We start from the raw sequence: 23,234 nt of genomic DNA, 5'->3' as shown, positions 1-23,234 counted from the left end.
AATTTACAGAGACCCAACAAATCATAGAAAAATTCTGTAATGACTGTCTAGTTATGGGTAAATCAGGATGAAATGCCCTATAGAGGACATCCATATGTGACAATCTGGAATGAAGTACTCTCATGGTGCCCTTTCAGTGGAAGAAATGTGATAGTGCCCTGTTAAGAACCCCCAAAGACAAGATAATATGATGTTCCATTTAAACGAAGAGGATGTAATGCAGTGCCCTACGATGCTGTTGTAATGGTGTAAGCTGGAGGTTCTGTATGGGTGCCCTCCTAGTGAACAAAAAAAAAATGGAAAAAAAGGATTAAGTGCAATTTAGGGTTCCCTTAAGTCTGACATACTGAAGTGCAGAATTGGGTGCCCTTTCAGTGAAAAAATGTGCCCTATAGGGTGCACTGTATGGGGGATAAACATTGTGAAGTGGGGGTGCCCTTCATATTTTTTCACCCCTGCCCCTGAGACAGCCTGAGTCTGCCACTGTGCAGCAGGGTAGACTAATTGTTTATGTCAAGCTGCTTCCGTACAGTGTAACTGTGTTGTAATATATTAACCTATCTCTCACCGTGAATATTTTTGCCACTGAAAATGTCAGAGCAGAAACTCCTAATTGATTCTGTGCACAGAAGTTTGGACATGTCACATTCTGAAAGCATAGAGGTTAATAGTTTGTGTGCTCACATCTTGAATGCAGTTGCTGCTTCTGTTCTGTGGTTTAAGTTGTTGTATCTTGTTTTGAGTGTGTAGGTCAGGTAGAATACACTCTATGGAAGGTTATAGTCAGGCCTGTCATGCATAGCATTGACCAGTCTTGCTTGGAGAGGTAGGTTATATAACCGAGTGCCCCTCCGTATTATTGCCATATTGTTCTTAAATTATCTAAGAGGAATTTTATCATCCATATTACCAACACCATATCGATAAGGCCAGTCATGTGTGCTTGTAGTAAGTCTCTTGTAGTAAGTGTTGAATGTATTATAGGTTACAGCCCCCTCACCCACAGAGTGAACAGTAATATGTAGTCATGATGAGGACTAATATGCTTTGTCAATATTTCGGGGGCACTTTGTGTGATTCCATGTTTTCAAGATCTACATTGTCGTCAGTATAGTATATAGTATAGTTTTTGCAACAATCCTCTATGTAGAACTCCTAGGTGTGAATATGAGATCTCACTTACAGCCAATAACACGTTAAAATTCCGCCTACCACATTTATTAGTCACAAGTTCCTCTAAGATCAAAACAGTGCATGTCTGTCATCCTGTTTTACATAACAAGGTTATGGTTGCTGAGATGTTTCTTTACCTCTACTTTCTCCTTGCTGGGTGCCTCTGTCACAGCTCTCCTGGTAAGAAAATCCTAGTTTGTCAGCCTTTTATTGACATCATATTTATAGAGCTTTGGTTTTTGCTTTAAGCCAAGATTCATTTATTTACCTTTTATTTATCTAGTCAGGTACAAAAATCTTTTTATCATAAACACAGTTTTCTGATTATTTCTTTTTTTTAAGATATGTTTTTGGACATTTTTGTCTTATTTGACAGTTGATAGTAGTGAAGCAGATAGAAAACAAGGGGAAGAGAGACAGGTATGACTTGCAATGAAGGTCCCCAAGCTGAATCAAACAAGTAATGTTGCGGTTATGTGGAATGAGCTGTAACCATTCGGCTACCAAAGAGCTCTAGTTTCCTGATTATTTCCATAAACATACAAAAAGACAAACAAAAATAATTTGTGAGTAACAAAAGAGATTGATGTAGAAGTCTTTTTAAACCCATAACGTCTACAATTGCTCAAATATTGACGGTAACTTTTATGAGCAGAGTCTATGGAGGACTTGATTATTACTGTAAATAAAAGTGATCCAGTTTTATATGAAAATTAGGAATCACAAGCCAATTATGTAAAGTCTTCAATATGAGTTATATGTTATGGAGAAAAAACTAATTTACCAAATAAGTTATTGGAATCTACTTTTTTACCTTTCATTGTTTTGCAGTTACACTATACAGGATATAACTTGGTCGATACTTTTTGGGAGTGTGTTATTGTTCATGAGTTTTGGGTTGATTTGTGTTGTGACAAAAACTGAATTAATCCTGATCTGGTACTTCGAATAAGTTTGTAACAACATAATAAGTGGGCGTCTATGTCTGTTGCTGCTGCCAAAGAGTTAATGTTCTGTAAATGGAGAGATAGTGTTTCTCCATCCATTAAACACTAGACTAATGCACTGTTTAAAATGACTAACCTTGAAGGGGTCTTTTACATTAATATATAGGCTCTCTGAACCCTGGAAGTTATGATATAATACTATAGTCACCCTTCTTAACAACCGTGTCCTGAAGACTGGGGATACCAAGTCAAATTGTCTAATGCAGACAATATAACAAGACATGTTAATGTTTGATTTGTTGTCTGCACTAGATAGGAGTCATTATATTAATGACAAATCTACAAAAATTCTAAGGACTAATTCTTTCAGTTGAATTCAAATGCAACACAAGTTACATTTTTATGCTCATTTGTGCCTCCACTGCTTCACAGGGGTGACATGCTAACAGGAAGTTGCTCAGATTTGTTGTTGTGCTAATGTTACTGCATGACAGTTGTGTTTTACAAAGTTAGAAAACAGCCCTACCTTCATCCTGCCATCTGTGATATTCTGAGTTGGAGTCTAACCTAGCCTAAGTTAGCATGAAAGGAAAGCAGGGGGACACAGCTAGCTTGGCACTCTACAGAGTTCAAAAATACACCTACCAACACCTTTAAGTCTCACTGATTAATACATCAGTACATAAACAGAATTGTGAAAACAATATGTGTTTTTTGGGACAGTTATGTGCTATTCCTCAACAACTGTTGATCCATTCTTTTCAGAACTTTTGAACAACTTACTAGTTTTAGCCCCATCTTCCATTAGCCAAATGGCTAATAGGGCATTTTAAGAATGCTCCGAAAGCAAACTAACTCAAACAGCCTTATTATATGTAGAGAGAGAGAGAGATAGATCAAATATTTAATTCAATTAATCCAATGTCTGAATAATTTTGAATATGTGATTGGAAGCAAAGGGAAACAGCTAGCTGGGCTCTCTCCAAAGTTCAAAAATAAATCTGTTTTTTTTTGTGGCCAACTTGTGTAACTGTTTAATGTAGAACAACAACAATACTCAACAAGCAAATTTCTTCAATTTTGGGTCAGCAAAGAGAACAACGATAGCGTGGTACTGATGGAGCAATGTTAGAAATACTAGGCAACTTAATTCAAACAAGATTGTACTTACTACAGCTCTCCGCTTTGGATAGAGATATACTTTCTCCAACAAAGCGACAGTAGGTTTCCTGGCTGTTCAAACATAAATCCCCGCAAGCTCTCTTTGTCTTTTTTGCCGGCATCTATGTGGCGTTTTTTGCATTTATTGAATGACAGCGTTGCATTTTTCTGACTGTTTGTGTCTTGGCGGATGATAAATGACTTGGGCTTCAGTTGGTGGTTGCCCTCTTTAGCTCTTCATCCCATATGTAACTGCACATCAAACCAGACTTTGTCGACAAGACCCTCAAGTGTGTTTGGATTCAGTGTCTGAGAGTGCTTGATTTTCTGAAAGTCTGCCTCCATTAACGCTTGGTGGTGGTATGTTTTGTCACGTCCTTCTCGAAGTTTTTTCACTACTCCAACGAAAACGTTGTTGCTAGTGATAAACTCAGGTTCTTTCAACAGACACCAGGATTGGCTGAATGGTGGATCATTTATGCACCGGTTAAGTCCAGCACGTAGGTCAACATAACTGCTGAAACCATAGAGTTTACCTTTCCCGTTTTTCACAGGGGCATAAAACTGACAGGGAGCCTGGTTTAGCTCCATTTTGGTGATTGATTTAAAATCAATAGCCAGATCTTTCTCAGCACACCAGGTCTGAAAACAGCAAAAGGACCACATCATCATTGTTTCTTGACCTTTCCAGCTCTTAAATGTCTCTCTCATTTATTTCAGTGTCTCCTTTCTTTTTTATCTTCCTCCTCCATGCTGTCCATCTCTTTCCACCAGGCTTAGCCCACCCAGTAAATCAAAATTAACAACAGAATCTGACATTTTGAAACAATTTGTTTGGTACAGTAATACTGTTGTAATGCGGTCACAGGTGTGTGTTTACAGAGTATTTTATATTACTGCTTGTATATATATATAACGGCTTCAAACACGGCTCAGCCAATCATAATCAAGGACCGGAACTATCGGTTTTATAAAAAGTGACAAAGCAGCATTCTGAGTAAGTATTAATAACTTTAAGAAACACTGCATGCAATAGACTAGGCTGTGCATTACTAGTCCACCTTCCTCCTTCTCTCCCCCTCTTTCTGTCATTTTCTCTCTCAAACACACACACACACAGCTTTATCATCAATTTGTGATTGTAGTTTTGGTCAGTGGATGTGTTTTAGAGTGTTGAAGCTTCACCTTTGAGTTTTTTTCTCTTAGTGGTATCTGTTGCGTTTTTTTATTCCACCAAAACTTTTTTTTTTCTTTTTTGGTCAGAAAGACCAACAAAAGACGGGTGACGCTAAGGTTGTATGCCAAGTGAGCCAAAAATGTAAGGTGTGGGAGAGATTCAGCCAGGTTGTCCTGTCCGATGACACCATTACAGACTATGTTATGGTCTGTATGTATCTGTATCTCTACATTACGGTGGTTTGTGGTCAGGTTGGGTTTGGGTGGTTGATTAACGCATATTTTTGCAAGTTGGGCGGTGTGGATTAGCTCTCATAACGGGTCAGGTGGGTGCAAGTATTAAAAAACCCTGACCTGTGTGTCACTTCTGCTCACTATTGATGTTGTTTATTTTAAAGGGAGTAGTGAATGAGTGAACGAGTTATCGGATCCAGCCTAGAACTAGAATTATAGTTAAGAGGACATATTCTGCACATTTCCAGCTCTATATTTATATTCTGGGGCTCTACCGGAATATCTTTGCGTGATTTACAGTTAAAAACTCCTTATTTAACTTATACTGGTCCTTTATGCAGCCCCTCAGTTCAGCCTCTGTCTGAAACAGACCATTTTATCTCCTGTCTCTTTAAGGTCCCCCTCCCAATGAGCCCACTCTGCTCTGATTGGTCAGCTTCAGGAAGCTTCCTCCGGCTCCAGAGGCTACGTAAACAAGCTATAGTAGCAGGATTTCACTTCTTTTTCTCCTTCTTTACTCCAAATGTCAACTTCTCAAATCCATCCATACATGTTGGAGCTGAATCACATCTGAAATATGAGTGTGGACAATGTGAAGAACACACCTTAGAAACCACCTCAGCAGCCAAGGCTACAGAATGAACGGCTGTTTATGGGCATGTGCGACAAGTTGACGTCAGTTTGTTGGCAATTTAGAAAAAAACATTGCAAATGAAGCAGTCCGAGCAGATTGAAACCCTGACTTTTGACTTGCAGGCAGCATATCTACAGACATTCACTTCAAGTTTTGGAACTTTGACCATGTTTAAAATAGATATTCGACATCATAACAGTATTTAGCTAACAGAAAACCAACATAATAACAGCATAATATGTCCCCTTTAAGTGTTAGAAAGGAGACTATCACTTAACACAGTTTATGCTAGGTGTTAGTATGGAAGTAAAGAAGCTAACATACTATATATAATTGACACAAAAGTTTACCAAAGACTGATGTGTCACTAATTGCTGCCTTTTTACTTTACAGCGGCTCCCTTGAAGCAGGTTGTGCTGCAGAACATAGTGGCTACGCTGCCCTCCCTTGGACCAGACCAGAGGGGAAAAGCTGCAGTTGCAGAAGACCAACAATCCTCAGACATTTGGAAAGTACCTGTTGGTGCAGTCATATGTGCTGCACTGGTACGTTTTGCCATGAGATTCTGGTCAAAAAAGAGAGCAGAGAGAAACACCAACTTGGACAAAACTGTCAACGAGATGATTCATGAGGAGATCGAAAACGGCAACATGCAGCCAAGGAGGGAATCTGATGTTGAATGTCCACATTGAAACACCGAGCACCTCCACACAACCAACTGATAATCTGTACACCGCTGTTAACAAGCTGAAAACTAACGGATGCAGTAATGAGGAGTGTGTGTATTCTCTTGCCGAAAATCCACGGCAGAAAGGAAGTTCTCAGTATTTGAAGTGACTGTCGCTGTTTTCTTGCAAGGTTACAAAATTCAGCCCCTTTATCTGTTGCACTTGGTAGTCTGATAGATAGATCACTGGTGTAGATACTATAGATACAAACAGTCTCAACTCTATTAAGATCTAAATACTGAAACCTGTACTCATTATTAAAGAAATGAATACAAAAAACAAAAAGCTCTAAATACTGTACAGTTGCACTGTTGGTACTTCTTTTGATCCTGGAGTCTGTTTCTTTCCACTGGCCATCAATATTTCTATCAATTATTTTGATTATCCTAGTGAGGGTTCAGGGTGAAACCATTACACCATTGTCAAATTAAAAGCAAAATTATTTGCATTCATGAGAAGACCATGAGATAAAATGTAGAGTCAGTGGTTACAGGGCTGAGTATGTATATTAGGGGTGTGCCCGAACACAAATACATTATTCGGCAAAGCACAAATAGTGGGTTTTATACGAATATTTGTTTCATACAAATATTTAAAAAATGTATTTGTTTTTGGGAAGAAAAAAAATACATGTCAAATACCAGTTTGCAGGTCGGTTACATCGTTATCTCAGTATCTCTCCTCTGCTCTGCTGTTGCATCTATCAGGGGTAAGTCCGAAGGGACTCTCCATAACCTGTTGCTCCCCTTTTCCTTTCCACAAAGTTAGGTTGTAAAAAATAGGCAATGAATGAAAAGTGCAAAGCAAGAATCGCTTTTGAAGTTCCTCTACATGTTACATGGTGTGCTGTCTCTGTGTTATGGATGTATAAATAGGTAGAGGTCTGCCTGCAATGAGTCAATGAGTAAAGTTTTAACTCAGTAGTCAGCTCAGTAATCTATGATCTGGGAGACTCCAGGTCAAGACCCAGTGTGCGGCCCTCCAACGTAAGATAGTTTAAACTCTAAAATTAAAAGCGTTATAAAAACAAAAACAGGATTTTTAAGCCTCTTTCCACTTTTATTCAAATACAAATAATTTTGCTGCCTCAACAAATACAGATACAAATACAAATACTGGACTCTCTGCACATCCCTAATATATATATATATATATATATATATATAGGGAATTAGAATTTAAAGGCCAGGGCAACACCTTGAACTGTTTGTCATGTTCCTCAAACCATGCCAGAACAATTTCGGCAGTGTAATGGTGGCCATTTTGGGACATTTTAGACAAGGCTTGTCAGGCAATCAATCAGTCTAAATCAGTCTATAATAGACCTTGTTCACAGCAGATATTTTGACTTATATATAGCAGGAATTGAACATATATATATATATAGGTGGAACTGATAACATTAATGATATCACAGTTCCATTAAGGTATCCAAGTAAGCTGTACTGGTGAAACATCATGAACTATACTATTGTAGTGCATTACAAAACTACATGGGATTCAGTCATAATCAGTGTTGTTAATTGCATCTGTGCTTTATCTGTCTTAACATGTCAAAATGTCTGCTGTAAAAAAGGTCAATTTTCCAGGCTGCAGGTACAGTAGGTGAACGTGCACAGAGGTCATTCAGTGTTACGTTGTATGTAGTCACAAAGGAAATTACCTCTGGTCCTCGGTTGGGGGCCCAGGGCTTAAGCCTGTTCATTACTATCAATATTTTATTCTCAAGACTTATATTTCTAAAAAGAGGACCACAAAATGTGAGTTAACTATTTTTCACCTGTGCAGGCTATTTGTTTCAGGGATTTTCAAGGAATCAGCTTCTGTCTAGAAACAAGACGGAGTATGACAGATCATTGCACTGAAGATGAGACATGGCTCCAGAATTTTCTTGAAACAAGTTGATTTAGATGGAGGAAATGGTGTCTCTCAGTAATAATGTTTCCTTGGTCAACATGAGTGGTTATCCTGTACATGACAGACAGTGTGTTCACTCGCATGTATCAACAGTGTTTGCTGCGTGGCAACAGTACAGTAACTTTGGGCTCATTGTTCCTTTGTGTTGTGCTCCATCTAGTGGTCGTTCTGTGTCATAAACAGTCAGTGGCCCACAGAGAAGCTTGTTGTTGTTACCGCAGTGCAACAGGAAGTGATGTAAAGGTGGTCAGACATGCAGAAGGCTGTTAGGTCTCTATGACAGACAGCTTTTCACTCCGTTGTACCCCAACTGAACATATAGTTTTCTGTTTTAAATAAGGAGATTGTTATGTTAAGGTATTAGAGATGTGACATGAAGACCTGGAGGGAGGAGCAGCCTGGTGTTTTAGCTACTCTTGTCTGTCATGTGACCTTCATCATATTTATCTCAGTTGTTTCTCCCAAACACAGTGTCTGAACCATGTTGGCCTGCCAAAGTGCATGATGGGAATGATTTAGGCCTTGTGTTTATGGAGAAACATTTTCGAAGAAGAAGAACTGCAGGGTGACCAAATCAAAATGACGCATATACAGAATATTGAGATATATGGGACAGGTCGCAACTGTTAAATGTTTAATGAAACAGAATAAAAATGTAGTAGTCATGATCTTAGGTGACATTAAGCACTGATGGATGTTTTAGTTGAAATACTGGTTACTGTACAGTTGGCATAAAGTTTAGCAATGTGCAACAATAAAAACATATGGATAATTTGCTTCTCTAGAAAACAAACCTCTCAATAGATTGTAGGTCAATTAAGTAAAAAAAAAAAAATCTGTGCAGAGAGAAAATGTTGAAACATGATGATACAAAGCTGCATATGTAGACTAATAAGTGTGTGGTAAAGAAAGCAGAAAAACATTTGTGATTGTTAATGAACTGTAACAGAAACACAAACACAGCTTCTCTGTAAACCAGCTTTTATTTTTTGTGTTTGGTGTTCAACAAGTCACTGCTTACTCAGGCCATGTTTTTAAAGCTTTACATTAAAACTACAGACATAGTTTAGTTTACAGGTTTTTACAATCACATATTTACAGATTTCTTGAAATCATAATCAATCTATTCAATATTCAAAGAAACAAATTGGCCAAAGTGGACAGAAACTAAACAAACGTAAGACAAAATAATATCGTGTCAGATCGATGGATGACAGTTGAAGAAAACACCAGATCAAAAAAACTGCTCTTTGATGATAAAAAGTCAGGAGTCAGAGGTCCAAGCAGCCAAGTGTTCTTTAATGCCGGTAAAAAAGGAGAGCAATTAGTGCATACAAGATGAACCAGGTTGCTCTGAAGGTTCTTGCCTTCAAGGCGTAGTTTTTATATCCTTGGGTCGGCATAGGTCACACCTATTGTCCATCCTCTTTTATCTTTGGCCAATTACACCATTATATTTTATCTTTGTCGCTCGTTGTTGGTCAAAACTCTCCAAGATAGGTTTTGAGCTGATGTGGATATGTACTGGCATATTCAGTTCTATCTAGTTATGTCCATTTTTTTAATATAATTATTGGGGATCATTTTCTCTCTCCACTCCTGGCCTTTATTTTTTTATAAGTTATTCTTGCCACTTTACACCCTTATTTCTTGATCTTCTCCAAAGTGTATTTTTAAAAAAGGTGAAGACTTTAATGCAGACCCAAGCAAAGTGTAATACAATCACACTCATATTTATCTAGTGTATGATTATGATTCTTTTACTGTGCTTCTATACTTTCATCGTGACTAAATGTGATTTATGAGATTACAGATACATCATCAATAAGATTTTAACACGCTATTTCTTATAAGGTTTATGAATCACCCTGCATAGTTTAATATTGTCTGTTAGCACACCATGACTTTCAATGAAAATACACCACAATAAGAAAATCCTTTATACACATATTCTATTAATCAACTGTAGAGCTGCAACTAATGATTATTTTCATTAACAATTAACCTTGTTTTAACCTGTTTTTGAATCATTATTTACTCTATAAAATGTCAGAAAATAGTGAAAATATTCATCACAGTTTCTAAGAGTTCAAGATGTCTTTGAATGTTTTGTCTGACCAACAGTCCAAAACCCAAAAATATTCCAGTTACCATCATATAGAGCAGAGAGTAGCAGCAAAACCTCACATTTAAAAAGATGGAGCCTGAGAATGTTTGTCTGACAAATAATTTAAATAATTATCAATCAATCAATTCATTTCTGTTGTTCTGTCATTAAGTGTTTCAGCACTTATTACAGCCTGTAACATACTGACACATATTCTGTGGAGTCATGGTCTCGGCCGAACTCTACAATGAAGCTTTATGACACTGTGAAATATTCACACTTTGTTTTCTGTGGTTTCACTTCAAACTGAAAGTTTTGGGGTTTTTTTGGAAACTTTGTGTTTTTGACTAGAAATGAAACTAAAGTTCTGTGGATTTGATCAGATCTTAAAATAGAGATTTAAATTTAAATAGAAATCCTAGTTTGTGTTTTCTCTTAGTTCCCTTAGTACAGATGATCAGAGGGGCAAAGTTTTTACCACCAAAATTAGGAGAGGGACTGAAGAATGGGTAGAGTTTCTCAGTGAAGGAGCAGCCAGTGAAGGAGTAGATAAGAGCTGCAGCATCTACGTCATAAAAGGAGACCAGACCCTCCTTATAATCCACAAACACCCCCACCTCCTGAGGCTGAGACTTCAGAGAGAGACTGACTGAAGGACCAGCACAAGCTTTGTGCTCATTTCCATTTCTCATCACTATAGTCCAGTAACCATCCTCAGGACTCAGTGTGATTTTTCCCTTCCTGTTGATGGACTCTCTGGCCACTCCTAAAGCCCAGTCAGTCTTCCCTTTAACCTGAACCTCAAAGTAAAATCTGCCTGAAGTGAAACTCTGCTTTCCTAAAACACAGGGACTTGGAGAAAATCTCTCTGGGTTGTCTGGGAGATTCTTCTTCACATCACGATGATTTACTTGTTTTCCATCATCAGACAGGATGAGTTTAGGATGTGCTGTATCAGGATCAAGAGTCACATCCACTGCATACCGCTGGACCCTCTTCAGCTCGACCTCAGCGAGCAGCTTCTTCGTCTCTTTACTGAGCGTCTTCTCCAGCTGAGTCACAGCTCTCACCACAGTCCCCTCATATGATGGTGGACGGACGCTGACCTCTGTCCAGTCTTTGGTGGGTGGAGCAGCTTTCAGGGACGGGAAGTTTTGGAGGAGGTGGAGGTGGTCTTCAGAGCGTGAGAGCTGCTTCACCTCAGAGCTTCTCTTCTTCAGCTCAGAGATTTCCTGTTCCAGCTCTTTGATGAAGTCTTCAGCCTGTTTCTCTGTCGTTCTTTGCTTATCTTCAGTCGTCTCAATGAGCTCATTCAGGCTTCTGTCAACAGACTCCTTCAGAGCGGTGAAGACCTGAACACCTTCTGCTTTCTCTCTGTTTGCATCTTTCTTACTGAGGTTGACTGAGTGTTTGATCTTTCGAATCTTCATTCGTCTCTTCTGGATCATCTGCTGAATTTCAGCCTCTGTCTTCCCCAGCTCTGCCTTCTTTCCTTCATATTCTTCTTCCAGAGGAACAACATCATGTGTCTTGTGGTCTAAAACAGAGCAGAGCACGCAGACACATGTCTGGTCGGTCTTACAGAACAGCTCCAGAGGTTTATCGTGCTTCATACACATCCTGTCTTCCAGGTTCTCCACAGGGTCCATCAGCTGATGTCTTTTCAGACGTGAAGCTGTCAGATGAGGCTCCAGGTGAGTCTCACAGTAGGAGGTCAGACACACCAGACAGGACTTCAGGGCCTTCAGTTTGGTTCCAGTACAGACGTCACAGGGAACTTCTCCTGGTTTGGCAGCTTGTTGCTCTGAGCTGCTGCTGCTGGCTTTCTGTTGAGCTTCCTGTCTGAACTGAGAAACCATCTCAGAGAATAAAGTATTCACCTTCAACTTAGGTCTTGTGTAGAAAACCTCTTTACACATGGGACACAGGTACTGGTCATTACTGTTCCAGTGTTCAGTGATGCAGTTTTTGCAGAAGTTGTGTCCACATGGTGTGGTGACTGGATCAGTCAACACATCCAGACAGATGGAGCACAGAAACTGATCTTCAGATCGCAGACAGCTGGCAGCAGACATATCTACACTGAGAAACAAAAGACACAATTTATTCAAAATAAATTTAAATTATTTGTTCAAAAAGAAATAAAGATAATTATTGTTGTATTAAGTATAACATGTGATATTAGGTGAAGTAATATTGAATTATATTTTCCCTGTTATTGATCGGGATGGGAACACGTGAACGGAGTCGTGAGCAACTGTGATCATTGAAGTTGTGCTGGCAGCTCAAACAGTTATCCACAAGGCTGCATGGTGAGTTTAAAGTTGTTGTTTACTTTGATGACGTGTTTTATGTGAGCTGGTTTACACAAACACAGTAAGAGACAGTCATCTGCAGCTCTTTATCTAACAGCTCATTGTGGCTGTTTCTGCTTGTACTATTCTTCCATACAATCTTTAAAATGAACCACTGACAACATAACACAGAATATGTCCATATCTTGTTGTGTAGACCAACTGTTATTGAAGAATAGCACTGCTAACAAAACTCTGCTAACTTGGTGACAAACACCTTCCAGCCAGCTGCTTCACAATAAAAGCTGCTGCTTGTTGGTAGAAAGCTTTTAATGTGAAACAGCTACACGAAATAGAATGCAGTGTGTCTGTAGGAAGTGATCAGTAAATAGTAATAAGACCAGGAAGGTTGGAGTGAAGCTGAACTCCAAACCACAGAGATTCAGTTACAAGTTACAAAAGTCCTGAGAACTGACACAGAGAGACTGTTTAAAAAACAATTAAAGTTGTTTCACTGAATCTGTGTAAAAACATCTTTAGTTATATTGTCACTAATTTCACAAGTGTCAGTATGAAATGAAAAGAGTGGAACTTCCTGTCTGCTGTGTTAAAGCTGGTTGTTGAAACATTAAATATGATCAGTTGTACTCACCAGTGTTTGGCAGAGACTCTGCTGTGTTGTTGAGAAAGACTTGATGAACTCAGTTTAATTTTTATTTGGACAGAAGTGGAGAGACTCGACTGCAGCTCTGCTGTCACTCTGACAAACTTATAGTTTTATTTCCGCAGAGTGACGTTGCAGCTCTCATCCTTCCGGTGTTGTTTGTTTCCTCCTTCTGACTTACATGATTATTGTGAAATATCATGCAGCAAAGATGAGACTGTAAATAACAGGCAGCCAGTTTTTATTGCTGAAGTTTTCATGTGACTATTAAGTTCTTTTTCTCTTAATCTTGAACTGAGTTCAACAAATGTCGTCTGGTCAACGTTGATGTTAAATCAACAGTTATTTCAAAAACACATTTTTTAACTTCTACTAACAGTTTCCAGTTTACTTCACAAAAAGAGATGAAAGACAGTTGACAACAAATAAAGGATGATTTTATTTTATTTCATACAGATATGATTTCTATATTTTGCTTCATGTTCTACCTTATTTGTTCCTTTGCTGTAAAGCCGATTAGTTGAGACTGTTTTGTGGTGAACCACCACAGTCCTGACAGGGATAAATGTAGAATCTATCATCTCTGTACTGAGTGATGCTTCACACTGCCAGCACTGTCCTTTGGGAGTTTGGGAGTTGTAGTGTGAACCCTGTTAGCCACAGAGCTAACGTCATGTCAGCAGCTCTGCTGTCAATCTGAGGTTTGGAACATTTAAAGAATTAAAAAGTGTTTGTTAGCAGGAGTTGGATGGTTTGAATCCTCAACCTGTTTTAGTAAATCTTGATGACTGTAATGATCTTCCCTGTTTAAGAAACTTTTATTGCAGTAACAGAAACCTTTTATTAGATAAGACTTTATTATTCATTGGTGGTAAATTCAAGTTACAGCAAGAAAATAGATGAAGTCCTATTTTAATTAAATAAACAAGACTGAAATAAGAAATTAAATTATTTAAATTATTCATTAAAATAATCTACATGCAATATATATTATAATACCTTAAACTGTGTAAGTGAACGTGCAAATATTTAAGTGAGAAGGATCCTGTAGTGTATAGATATATACAGCTGTATGCAAAAGTTTGGGCACCTTTAGTCAAATAACATATTTTAGTGATTTTCTTTAATTGAAAAGACGTAAACACAGTGTCTCTAGGATATGGAAAAAACAATATTTCCAGCAGACAAAGGTCAAGTTTACTCAACAGTTTTTAAAGGAGTTTTAAAAGTAGGAGAAGATTCTGTTTTATAAAGGATTACAAGTAAATATCAGCTAATAACTCAAAGCATATAAATTCTGATTGGACTGTCTTGAATGTTAATGGTGAGGGGTGTAACTTAAAGGACGGTTCACAATCTTTCAAGTCTATCTTACAACAGCAGTCAGGTGTCCATATGAACAGTGAAAGAGGTTTTCTTCGCTGTAATCATTCCTCCTGTTCATATTGGATATTAAAAGATCCTTCAAATGTGTTTTCAATGGAAGTGATGGAGGCCAAAATCCACAGTGTGTCCACACAGTCATTTAAAAGTCTCTGTGAAGCTTATATTCAGCTTCAGCAGTCTGAGTTAGTCATATCAAGTGGATATCTGACACATTTACAGTCTTTTTAGCATCAAATTCCCTCTTTGTGTTTCCTCGGACAGTGTTTCCCTGTTGAGCTGCAGGTGGAAGTATAGTAACAAAAAGAGGAACTTTGGCACTAAAAAGACTGTAACGTTGAAAGATATCTACTTGATTTGACTCATTTGGACGCTGAAGCTTCATATTAGCTTCAGATAAACCTTTACATACATTTTTGCACAGAAGGAGGACTGTGGATTTTGTCCTCCATCACTTCCATTGTAAGGTCATTATGAAGGGATCTTCTAATGGTCAGTATGAACAGGAGGAATGATTACAGCAAGAAAAACAGCTTTAATGTTCATTTGGGTTCCTGACTGTTGGTTTAAGACACTTGAAAAATATTGAACCCATCCTTTAAAAACTACAGAGGTCTGCTGTTTTATGAAATTATTGAGCCTTTAAATAAATAAATAAATATAAATATATATATACAGTCTTTTCATGGTGTTCATTGAAATGCATTTATATAAACTTGGTTTATTCCTTATCTTGGTGGGACAGTTGCCACTTCAGGCTTTATTTCAACACTTCTGTTTTCTAGCTCCTCATTTTTTCCGTTGTTGGCAGAGTTTCTTGTATCAAACCAGATCTGGTGCTTGTTGTTCATTATCACCCACACTGACACATCAGTCCAGCCTAAAATAGACGAATCTCTGTCCGTGTTTGGAGTCCTTTGTTTTCACTTCCTCTTTCTTAGGCACAGGCTGCAGTCCTTTACATGCAGACAAGGTTTCAGAACAGTGTGGACATCGTTGTCATTAGTGTGAGGGGAAAAGTGTTGACTGATTGTAAAAGCAACTTATTTCACAAAAATGAACATGTTATTTTACATATTTCCCAAAATGTTGAAGAGTTCCTTTAACTACTGCAGACTAAAGAGGGTGAAGTGCTTTCCATGTTTTGCTCAGTATAAAAGTGTCTGGTTGTTATATTATTGATCTTTCCCAGGTGCCATCGTGGCCCAAGAGTCTGCATTAGGCTGTAACTTTTCATTAGAGCTACATTTCAGTGGGCAACACTTTTAAACTGCAGAAGAACTTTCCTGTTACTGTCAGGACTCGATAGCACGTTCTGCAGGAGTTTGGTGTTATTGTTTTGTTAAACTATTTTTTTTTCAATTCAATTCAGTTTTATTTATACAGCTCAAGAAAGAAACCTCAAGCCGATTGTCTGGAAAAGCCTCATGACTCACAGGTGAGACAGATGTTCTGTTGCAACAAACTGAGAGTTGACTAGTTATGTGCAAACATGTGTTCATCAACGTCCTCTGAGCGGCTCTTATTTATTTAATTTTTTTCTCAATTTTTGCTGACAAGCATTAACTGTTGTAGTGTTTTTGCACTGCATTTCCCAGAGTTCACTTGTCTTTTAAACAGTCTGGGTAGGATTAATGTGTTGTTCCTTGAATTTTCTATTCAAAATGTTTGAGTTTCTGTTGATATTTTTACAGTTGCTTATACTAAATGCTCTTTTTGTTTGTTCCAAATAACCCAGGAACAGTAAAGAACTATCTAGTCAGCTTTTATCCATCAGATTCAGGAGTAGAGGTGACATTATTATATGTGTAACTGTTGTGAATTAATCCTTTAAGATGTTTTTTGTCTTCTTGATTAACCCTAACATAAATGTCTTTGATGGTGGGAGGAAACACAGGGAGATCATGCAAACTCCACACAGGAAGGACCTGGGACGGCGGCTGGAGAAAAATAAGGACATCATGACAGCTCCTCAAAGGTTGTTCCTGTGTTAGATTGGATGGGCCAGAAGGATGATTTGTGAAACTCTTGCAAGATTTGAACCCTAACCTTAACCTTCACCTCACTCAACCCAGTCACCAGAAGAAAACGTTGGCATTGAACGTTTCTGCAAACCACAGAAACGTTGAATATATAAGTTTCAACACGTGAACTACGTATCATATTAACATTTCCATCCGTTGAATAATGATGTTTTAAGGTGTGACAACGCTGTGGTTAAGGTCTGGTTAGGTTTAGGCACAAAGACCACTTGGTTAGGGTTAGGGAAAGATCATGGTTTAAAAAATAAAATAAAAATGGCCGATGTCAGTTTTCTCGCCAGAAAAACGGCTGCAAAAGTCCTGACGTCTCGCTAAAAACACCCGCTTTTGTCGGTTGAAACGGGAAGTGGACATCGGTTTCGGTTCCGAGGTGGTCTCGAACCATGTTCTCTGCTGATTTACAACTTGCTGCCAACAATAAACTTACTAACCGTCCACCTGCCCCTCCTCCTCCTATATAGGAAAGATCAGCTCATATAGATCACATGTGAACTGTGTCCCTTTAGAATTGTTGAGATGATACGTATTTTGGAAATGTTGATATAATGCGTTTTGTTGAAATGTTAATATGCTACGTATTTCATGTGTTGAAACGTAGATACAATGCCAACGTTTTATTCTGGCAAACAGGCTGCCTCACCCTAACCCTAACCACACTCGCAAGAGTTTGCCTCCGGCCCATCCAATCTAGCATTTACTCTCCCCAAAAGTGAAGCCAAAACATCTGGATTGCCCCCTGGTGGCCGGCTGCAGTATAATCATAAGTCCCGCCCCCTCCATGTTAGCAGATGGGACATGAGCCAAACTAAAAAATCAAAGTGCACGTCAAGTAAATTTTTCCCAAAGATGGTTTCTGTCATTTTAGGTAGCTCTTATCACGCTAATGTTTGTCGAAGTATTCATTTTTCTGATAAGTTTGCTTTTAATTAGTTATTTGATGATATAAAAAGGGGGTGTGACGTCATGATTGACAGCTGTGACAGCCACTCTCAAACGTTTTCTCAAGCGTTTGCCGTGGGCCGTCATTATCCCATCGTCCAACTCTACTGTGCAGACTCTGGCTCCAAATGACGTTACACAAGCAAGATGGCCGCTCCCGGAAAGGAGATATTTTGGCTTCATTTTTTCGTAGCGACAGGAAGCGGAGACGTGTCGTCCATATTTATACACAGTCAATGTGATAAACTATAAACTAAATCCTAATATTCCCAGTGGATGGAATATTAATTTACTTTTCTTTTGCAGATTTTCTGGAAATTTAGTTAAAATTTGCACCATAAATTTGGACCCAACTTGACCTTGTATGGTAGCTTCATCCCAAACCATCTGTTCCACAGTTAAAAAGTGCAAAAGAAATGGAGAAACTGGTCCAATCCATGCGAGCTATTGACTAAAACTTGACATGTAAATTAGCACAGATTTCAGCAGTAGAGAAAACCCCAAAGCTTTTTGTTGCCTGTTTAAAATCCCCCTGAGATGACAGATAAAAATGTTCAGTGAATGCCAGACTAAACAAAAAAAAACCAAAGCCTTCTTTTAAAATACATTTATTTGTAAAATATAAGTAATTGGATGTATGCACAGTAATATGTAGACACCAAAAGCCATTGGCACAAGTTTCATTTCTGCCAGTCACATTTATTAGTCACAAGTTCCTCTAAGATAAAAACAGTGTGTGTGTGTGTTTCATCCTGCATACATACATAACGAGGTTCACAGGTTGCAGAGATGTTTCTTTACCTCTACTGTGTCCTTGCTGGATTCCTCTGTCACAGCTTTTCTGGTAAGAAAATCTAGTTTGTTAGCCTTTTATTGACATCACATTTATAGAGCTTTGGTTTTTGCTTTAGGCCATTCATTTACCTTTTAATTATCTAGTCAGGTACATAAATCTTTTTATTATAAAGACATTTTTCTGATTACTTATCATATGTGTTTGGACATTTTTTGTCTTATTCGACGGTTCATAGTAGAGAAGCAGACAGGAAACAAAGGGAAGAGAGATGGCTATGTTTTGCAACAAACATTACCAGGCTGAGTCAAACCAGGGACGTTGCTGCTATGTAGAAATAGCTGCAACCATTGGGCTACTACAGCGTCTCTAGTTCTCTGATTATTTCCATAAACATATAAAAAAGACAAACAAAAATAATATGTGAGTAATAAAAGAGATTGATGTAGAAGTCCTTTTAAACCCATAACATCTACAATTGCTCAAATATTGACAATAATTTTCATAAGTAGAGGCTCCGTATATATGTTGATGTATTCAAAAAATTATTCTTCTGACAAAAGTCTGAATTAAGTCTGATCCACTACTTTGTATAATAGGTGTTTGTCGACAACATACTGTGATAAGTGGGTGTCTATATCTGTTGCCAAAGAGTTCATGTTCTGTAAATATAGAGACAGTTTCGCTTCATCCATTCAAGACTACTGCACTTTTTAAAATGACTAAATTTGAAGGAGTCATTTACATTAATATAATTACTTAATAGGCTCTCTGAACTCTGACCTGGAAGTTAAGGTATAATACTATAGCCCCCTTTCTTAGCAACTGTGTCCGAAAGACTGAGAGAAAAGCATAACAAATCAAATTGTCTAATATAATGAATACATGTAAATGTTTGATTTGTTGTTTATATAAGATGTGAGTATCATGTATGTTGAACAATTTACAAAAAATATGAGACCTGCTTATGTTTTTCTGCTTATTTCTGGGTGCTAAAAGGCAGTTGCTCAGATTTGTTGTTGTGGTTCTGTATGGCAGTTACTTTTTACCAAGTTGGTAAACAGCCCCTACCTTCATCATGCTATCTGTGCTATTCTGAGTATTTCATTGAGTGACTGACTGATTGGTTGATTGGTTGATTGATTGATTGATTGAGTGACACCACTCTCTGTCCTAAGTTAGCATAGAGCTATTTCTGAACAACAGTTTATCCATTCTTTCAGAACTTCTCAACAGCTTGCTAGTTTCCCCTACTTTACGTTAGCTAAATGGCTCACTGACCGGGCAATTTTAAGAATGCCTCCTCTAAGGGTACAAAGAAAACTACGTAATTCAAACAGGATTATAGACTTTTGAATTCAAAATTGGTTTAATTAATTGAACGTTTGAATAATTTTCAATAATATATGTGGCTGGAAGCGTGGAAACAGCTAGCCTGACTCTCTCTAAGGTTCAAAAATATGTCCACCATCAACTTTAAAGCTAATTAACAGCTTGTATCTTATTTGCTTGTTTGTGAACATAATTCAAAAATATCAGTTTGTGTTTTTTGGGGGCAACTTGTGTCACTGTTTCATGTTGAATCACAGCACTTTACAATTTTCATCTATTTTACGGTAGCAAAGAGAACAATAGCATGATACCAATATCGAATACTACAAATGCTAGACTGAAGATTTTGAATTTATTACAGTTTGAACATTACATTTTTTCCAGTCCCTCAGTTCAGCCTCTGTCTGAAACAGGCCGTTTTAGCTCCTGTCTCTTTAAGGCCCCGCCTCTTGATGAGCCCACTCTGTTCTGATTGGTCAGCTTCAGGAAGCTTCCTCTAGCTAGCTAGCTCCGGAGGCTACGTAAACAAACTATAGTAACAAGATTTCACTGCTTTTTCTCCTTCTTTACTCCAAATGTCAACTTCTCAAATCCATCTGTACATGTTGCATGTTGTGAAAAAAGACAAGTCGCAACTGAAGTGTTCAGAGCAGGTTGAAGCCCTGACTTTTGACTTGCAGGCAGCATTTCTGCATACCTCAAGTTTTGGAACTTTGAGCATGTTTAACATACACCATCATAACAGGATATAAACAACAGAAAACCAGCATAATAAAAGCATAATATGCTAGGTGCTAGTATGAAAGTAAAGAACATATAACATATAGATAATTGGGAGAAAAGTTGACCAAAAGCTAAATGTGTTACTAATTTCTGCCTTTTTACTTTACAGCGACTCCTGTGGAACGGTTTGTGCTGCAGAACACAACGGCTACACTGCCCTGTCCTCATCCTGAGGGAGATGTGACATGGAGCCGCTACATAAATGGCAAGAAGGTGACCCTTGTCACAATCAAAAATGGCCGAGAGATCATCACAGACAAACGTTATGGCTCCCTTGCAGATCATTCGCTGGTTATAACTAACGTCAAAAGCTACGATTCTGCAATGTATTACTGTAATCGCAAAGAGATATATCTGCACGTGATCACAGATTCCAACATGGTGGTTCCCAATGCTCAGCCGGAAGGTGGAAATGTACCAGTCACACCAATAAATGACATACAGGGTTTTGGTCTTGCACCAGACCAGAGGGGAAAAGCTGCAGACACAGAATCCTCAGACATTTGGAAAGTACCTGTTGGTGCAGTCATAGGTGCTGCACTGATGCTTCTGGCCATGTTAACCCTGAGATTCTGCACAAAAAAGAGAGCAGAGAGAAGCACCAACTTGGACAAAACTGTCACCGAGGTGATTTATGAGGAGATCGAAAACGACAACATGCAGCCAAGGAGGGAATCTGATGTTGAATATCCGCACTACTGGACAAGCATCATTGAAACTCCAAGCACCTCCACAACACCGACTGATAATCTGTACACGGCTGTTAACAAGCTGAAAACTAACGGATGCGGTGATGAGTGTGTGTATTCTCTTGCCCAATATCCAGTGCAGAAAGGAAGTTCTCAGTATTAGTGCTGACTGTCCCTGTTCTCTTGCAACATTACGAAATTCAGCCCCTTTATCTGTAACACTTGGTAGACTGATAGATAAAAATAGACCCTGTTTACACTCCAAGTGCTGAGCTGTACAAATTCCCTTTTTTAGGTTTTTTCTTCTTTATTGCTCATTTTGGTTGTTTTTTTCATCAAAGGTCACGAGTGTAGATACTGCAGATACAAATAGTCTCAACTCCACTAAGATCTAAATACTGTACTACTACGATCCTGGACTCTGTTTCCTTCCATTGGCTCTGTTGTGCATTTTATTTTTGATGATTAACATTTTTTATGCCAATAACAACAATATTAAACATATATTTTGTGTTGAGGCAAAGTGGCTTTACTAGCATCAAGCTGTCTCCAATTATCCACATTAACAATTATCACGCTAACAACAAAAAGAAACAGAAACGTGTGCCACCAGTGTTACGCCATGCATGAACTTATTAATATTAATTATCTGCCTACAGGTGTTTCTCTTAAAGTGGCGGTACCTGGTTTCCAGAGTGAATTAGATGCACGATATGTCATTTCTGCCGCTAATCAAAGCAACAACAAAAGACAGAGTTTGATGACGTCGTGAAGTAGCATGGGATCATGGGAGTTGTTGTCTTCATTGTTGATTGTTCAGGATGTTTTTACCGGGAGCCGAATTATCTGCAGAGGTCTCCTCCTCTCCAGAACATACAGACCTGGTGATTAAAACCGGTAAAAACACTGAATAAAGCAGTTTCACGTTAGAAATTAGTGTTTCCCTGCCGGGCGGGCACAGGACATCTGGTAGGGGCTGTTAGCTGAGCTGCTTCTAACGTTTGCTTGTTTCTCTGATAACTTGAGACATGTGATGACTAAATTCCTTCATCCGGTTAATAGTTAAAAACAACCAAGATCTGAAAAGTGAATCCTAAAAATGTGGCTTAAGACTGGATAAAAAGTCAATTTATGACAGTGTCTGGTGGACAGTCACAATGCTGACGCAAAGAAGGTATGACGCCATTGACAGGCGACCAAATGAAACAGACCATTACCTTGATTAAAATGATTGTGACAACAAAAATCAGTTTTTGTCAGGATGTGATATATTGAGTCCAGTATTCCTAAAATGGATCATGTTTTGGAAAGTTATACTGAAGCAGTTGAAAAAAAGAAAATGTAAGTTTGTGGTAAAAGGTACATTTTATGTGTGTAGTAAAACATCAGTGTTGTTTTTGTTTTTATCAGATTAGTTTTGTTGATTTTATTAGATCTGCTTTAAATGTTAAGGTTTTTTCATCATGGGTCTCATTTTCATTTTGTGTTATTGTGACAATTCTCCCTTAAATGTAGAGTTTTAGGAGGGTAGTTCTCAGTAAATTCATTCATTCATTTATCGTAACTGTGAGGTTTATTCAATGTCTTTGCTGTTAGAGAATTTATGACCGATGATGATTACCAACAAAATTGTCGGTCCAATCACAGTGTAAATATGGATCCAGACAAGATTGTACTGCTCTACATGTGTTTTGATCTACACAAATAAAAGTACTATATGTGTGCAATGAAATGTGTGACTTTTTCATGATATAGCCTCTACTTTGTTTTTTGTACACTTTGTGTCCGTGATATCATAGACACAAAATGGATTTCTCTCTTATGAAAAATGGTTTTAAATATCAAGTTAATAAAGTTACTGCACTTGACATCACAAAACAAGAAAGCTGCTGGGTAGAAAATGTGACATTTATGTGATTTTAAAAAGTTGAATTAGATAATATAATACAAACAATATTTTTTTAAATTTATATTTGTGTGTAACAATATTTTCTTTACTGGTTTTTCCCCAGTTCATAGTTGTCCCCCTGGCTGTGTTGAGCTTTTGTTATGTTTAGTTTCATATAAATATCACTTTACCAATGAATAATGCACTAATTTGAAGTACTTTTTAAATATCTTAATTGATTTTAAAACTTGATTAGATATAGTATTTAATTATTTATTTATGTATTTAAAAAAAATAATCTGTCTGTCAACTATTTTCTCGATTTGTTGTTTGGTCTATAAAATGTCGAT

The 23,234-nt window shown here is 37.9% G+C and overlaps 2 protein-coding genes across 2 annotated transcripts; one reads left to right on the top strand and one right to left on the bottom strand.

The window, feature by feature from the left end:
* Positions 1-9,917: 9,917 nt before the first annotated feature.
* On the bottom strand, positions 9,918-13,033 carry LOC122974366 (E3 ubiquitin-protein ligase TRIM39-like). The gene is made up of 2 exons (XM_044342345.1): positions 13,024-13,033; positions 9,918-12,154 (listed from the first exon to the last, which is right to left on the bottom strand). The coding sequence occupies exon 2, from the start codon at positions 12,150-12,152 to the stop codon at positions 10,464-10,466; it is 1,689 nt and encodes a 562-aa protein (XP_044198280.1). The 5' UTR covers positions 12,153-12,154; positions 13,024-13,033; the 3' UTR covers positions 9,918-10,463.
* Positions 13,034-18,042: 5,009 nt separating this feature from the next.
* LOC122974889 lies at positions 18,043-21,805 on the top strand. The gene is made up of 2 exons (XM_044342950.1): positions 18,043-18,243; positions 20,417-21,805. The coding sequence occupies exons 1-2, from the start codon at positions 18,189-18,191 to the stop codon at positions 21,157-21,159; spliced, it is 798 nt and encodes a 265-aa protein (XP_044198885.1). The 5' UTR covers positions 18,043-18,188; the 3' UTR covers positions 21,160-21,805.
* Positions 21,806-23,234: the final 1,429 nt, after the last annotated feature.

This window comes from Thunnus albacares, chromosome 3 (assembly GCF_914725855.1).
Source record: "Thunnus albacares chromosome 3, fThuAlb1.1, whole genome shotgun sequence".
In the NCBI taxonomy this organism is placed as follows: domain Eukaryota; kingdom Metazoa; phylum Chordata; class Actinopteri; order Scombriformes; family Scombridae; genus Thunnus; species Thunnus albacares.
The sequence above is the reverse complement of the archived record's forward strand: the minus strand, read 5'-3'. Positions and strand labels throughout refer to the sequence as shown.

What these genes read in the sequence shown, in the direction of transcription:
- LOC122974366 (XM_044342345.1), bottom strand. Translation starts at nt 12,152, where the DNA reads ATGTCTGCTGCCAGCTGTCTGCGATCTGAAGATCAGTTTCTGTGCTCC.
- LOC122974889 (XM_044342950.1), top strand. Translation starts at nt 18,189, where the DNA reads ATGTTTCTTTACCTCTACTGTGTCCTTGCTGGATTCCTCTGTCACAGC. An exon ending in CCTCTGTCACAGCTTTTCTG is followed by an intron (nt 18,244 to 20,416) that starts GTAAGAAAATCT and finishes TTTACTTTACAG; the next exon opens with CGACTCCTGTGGAACGGTTT.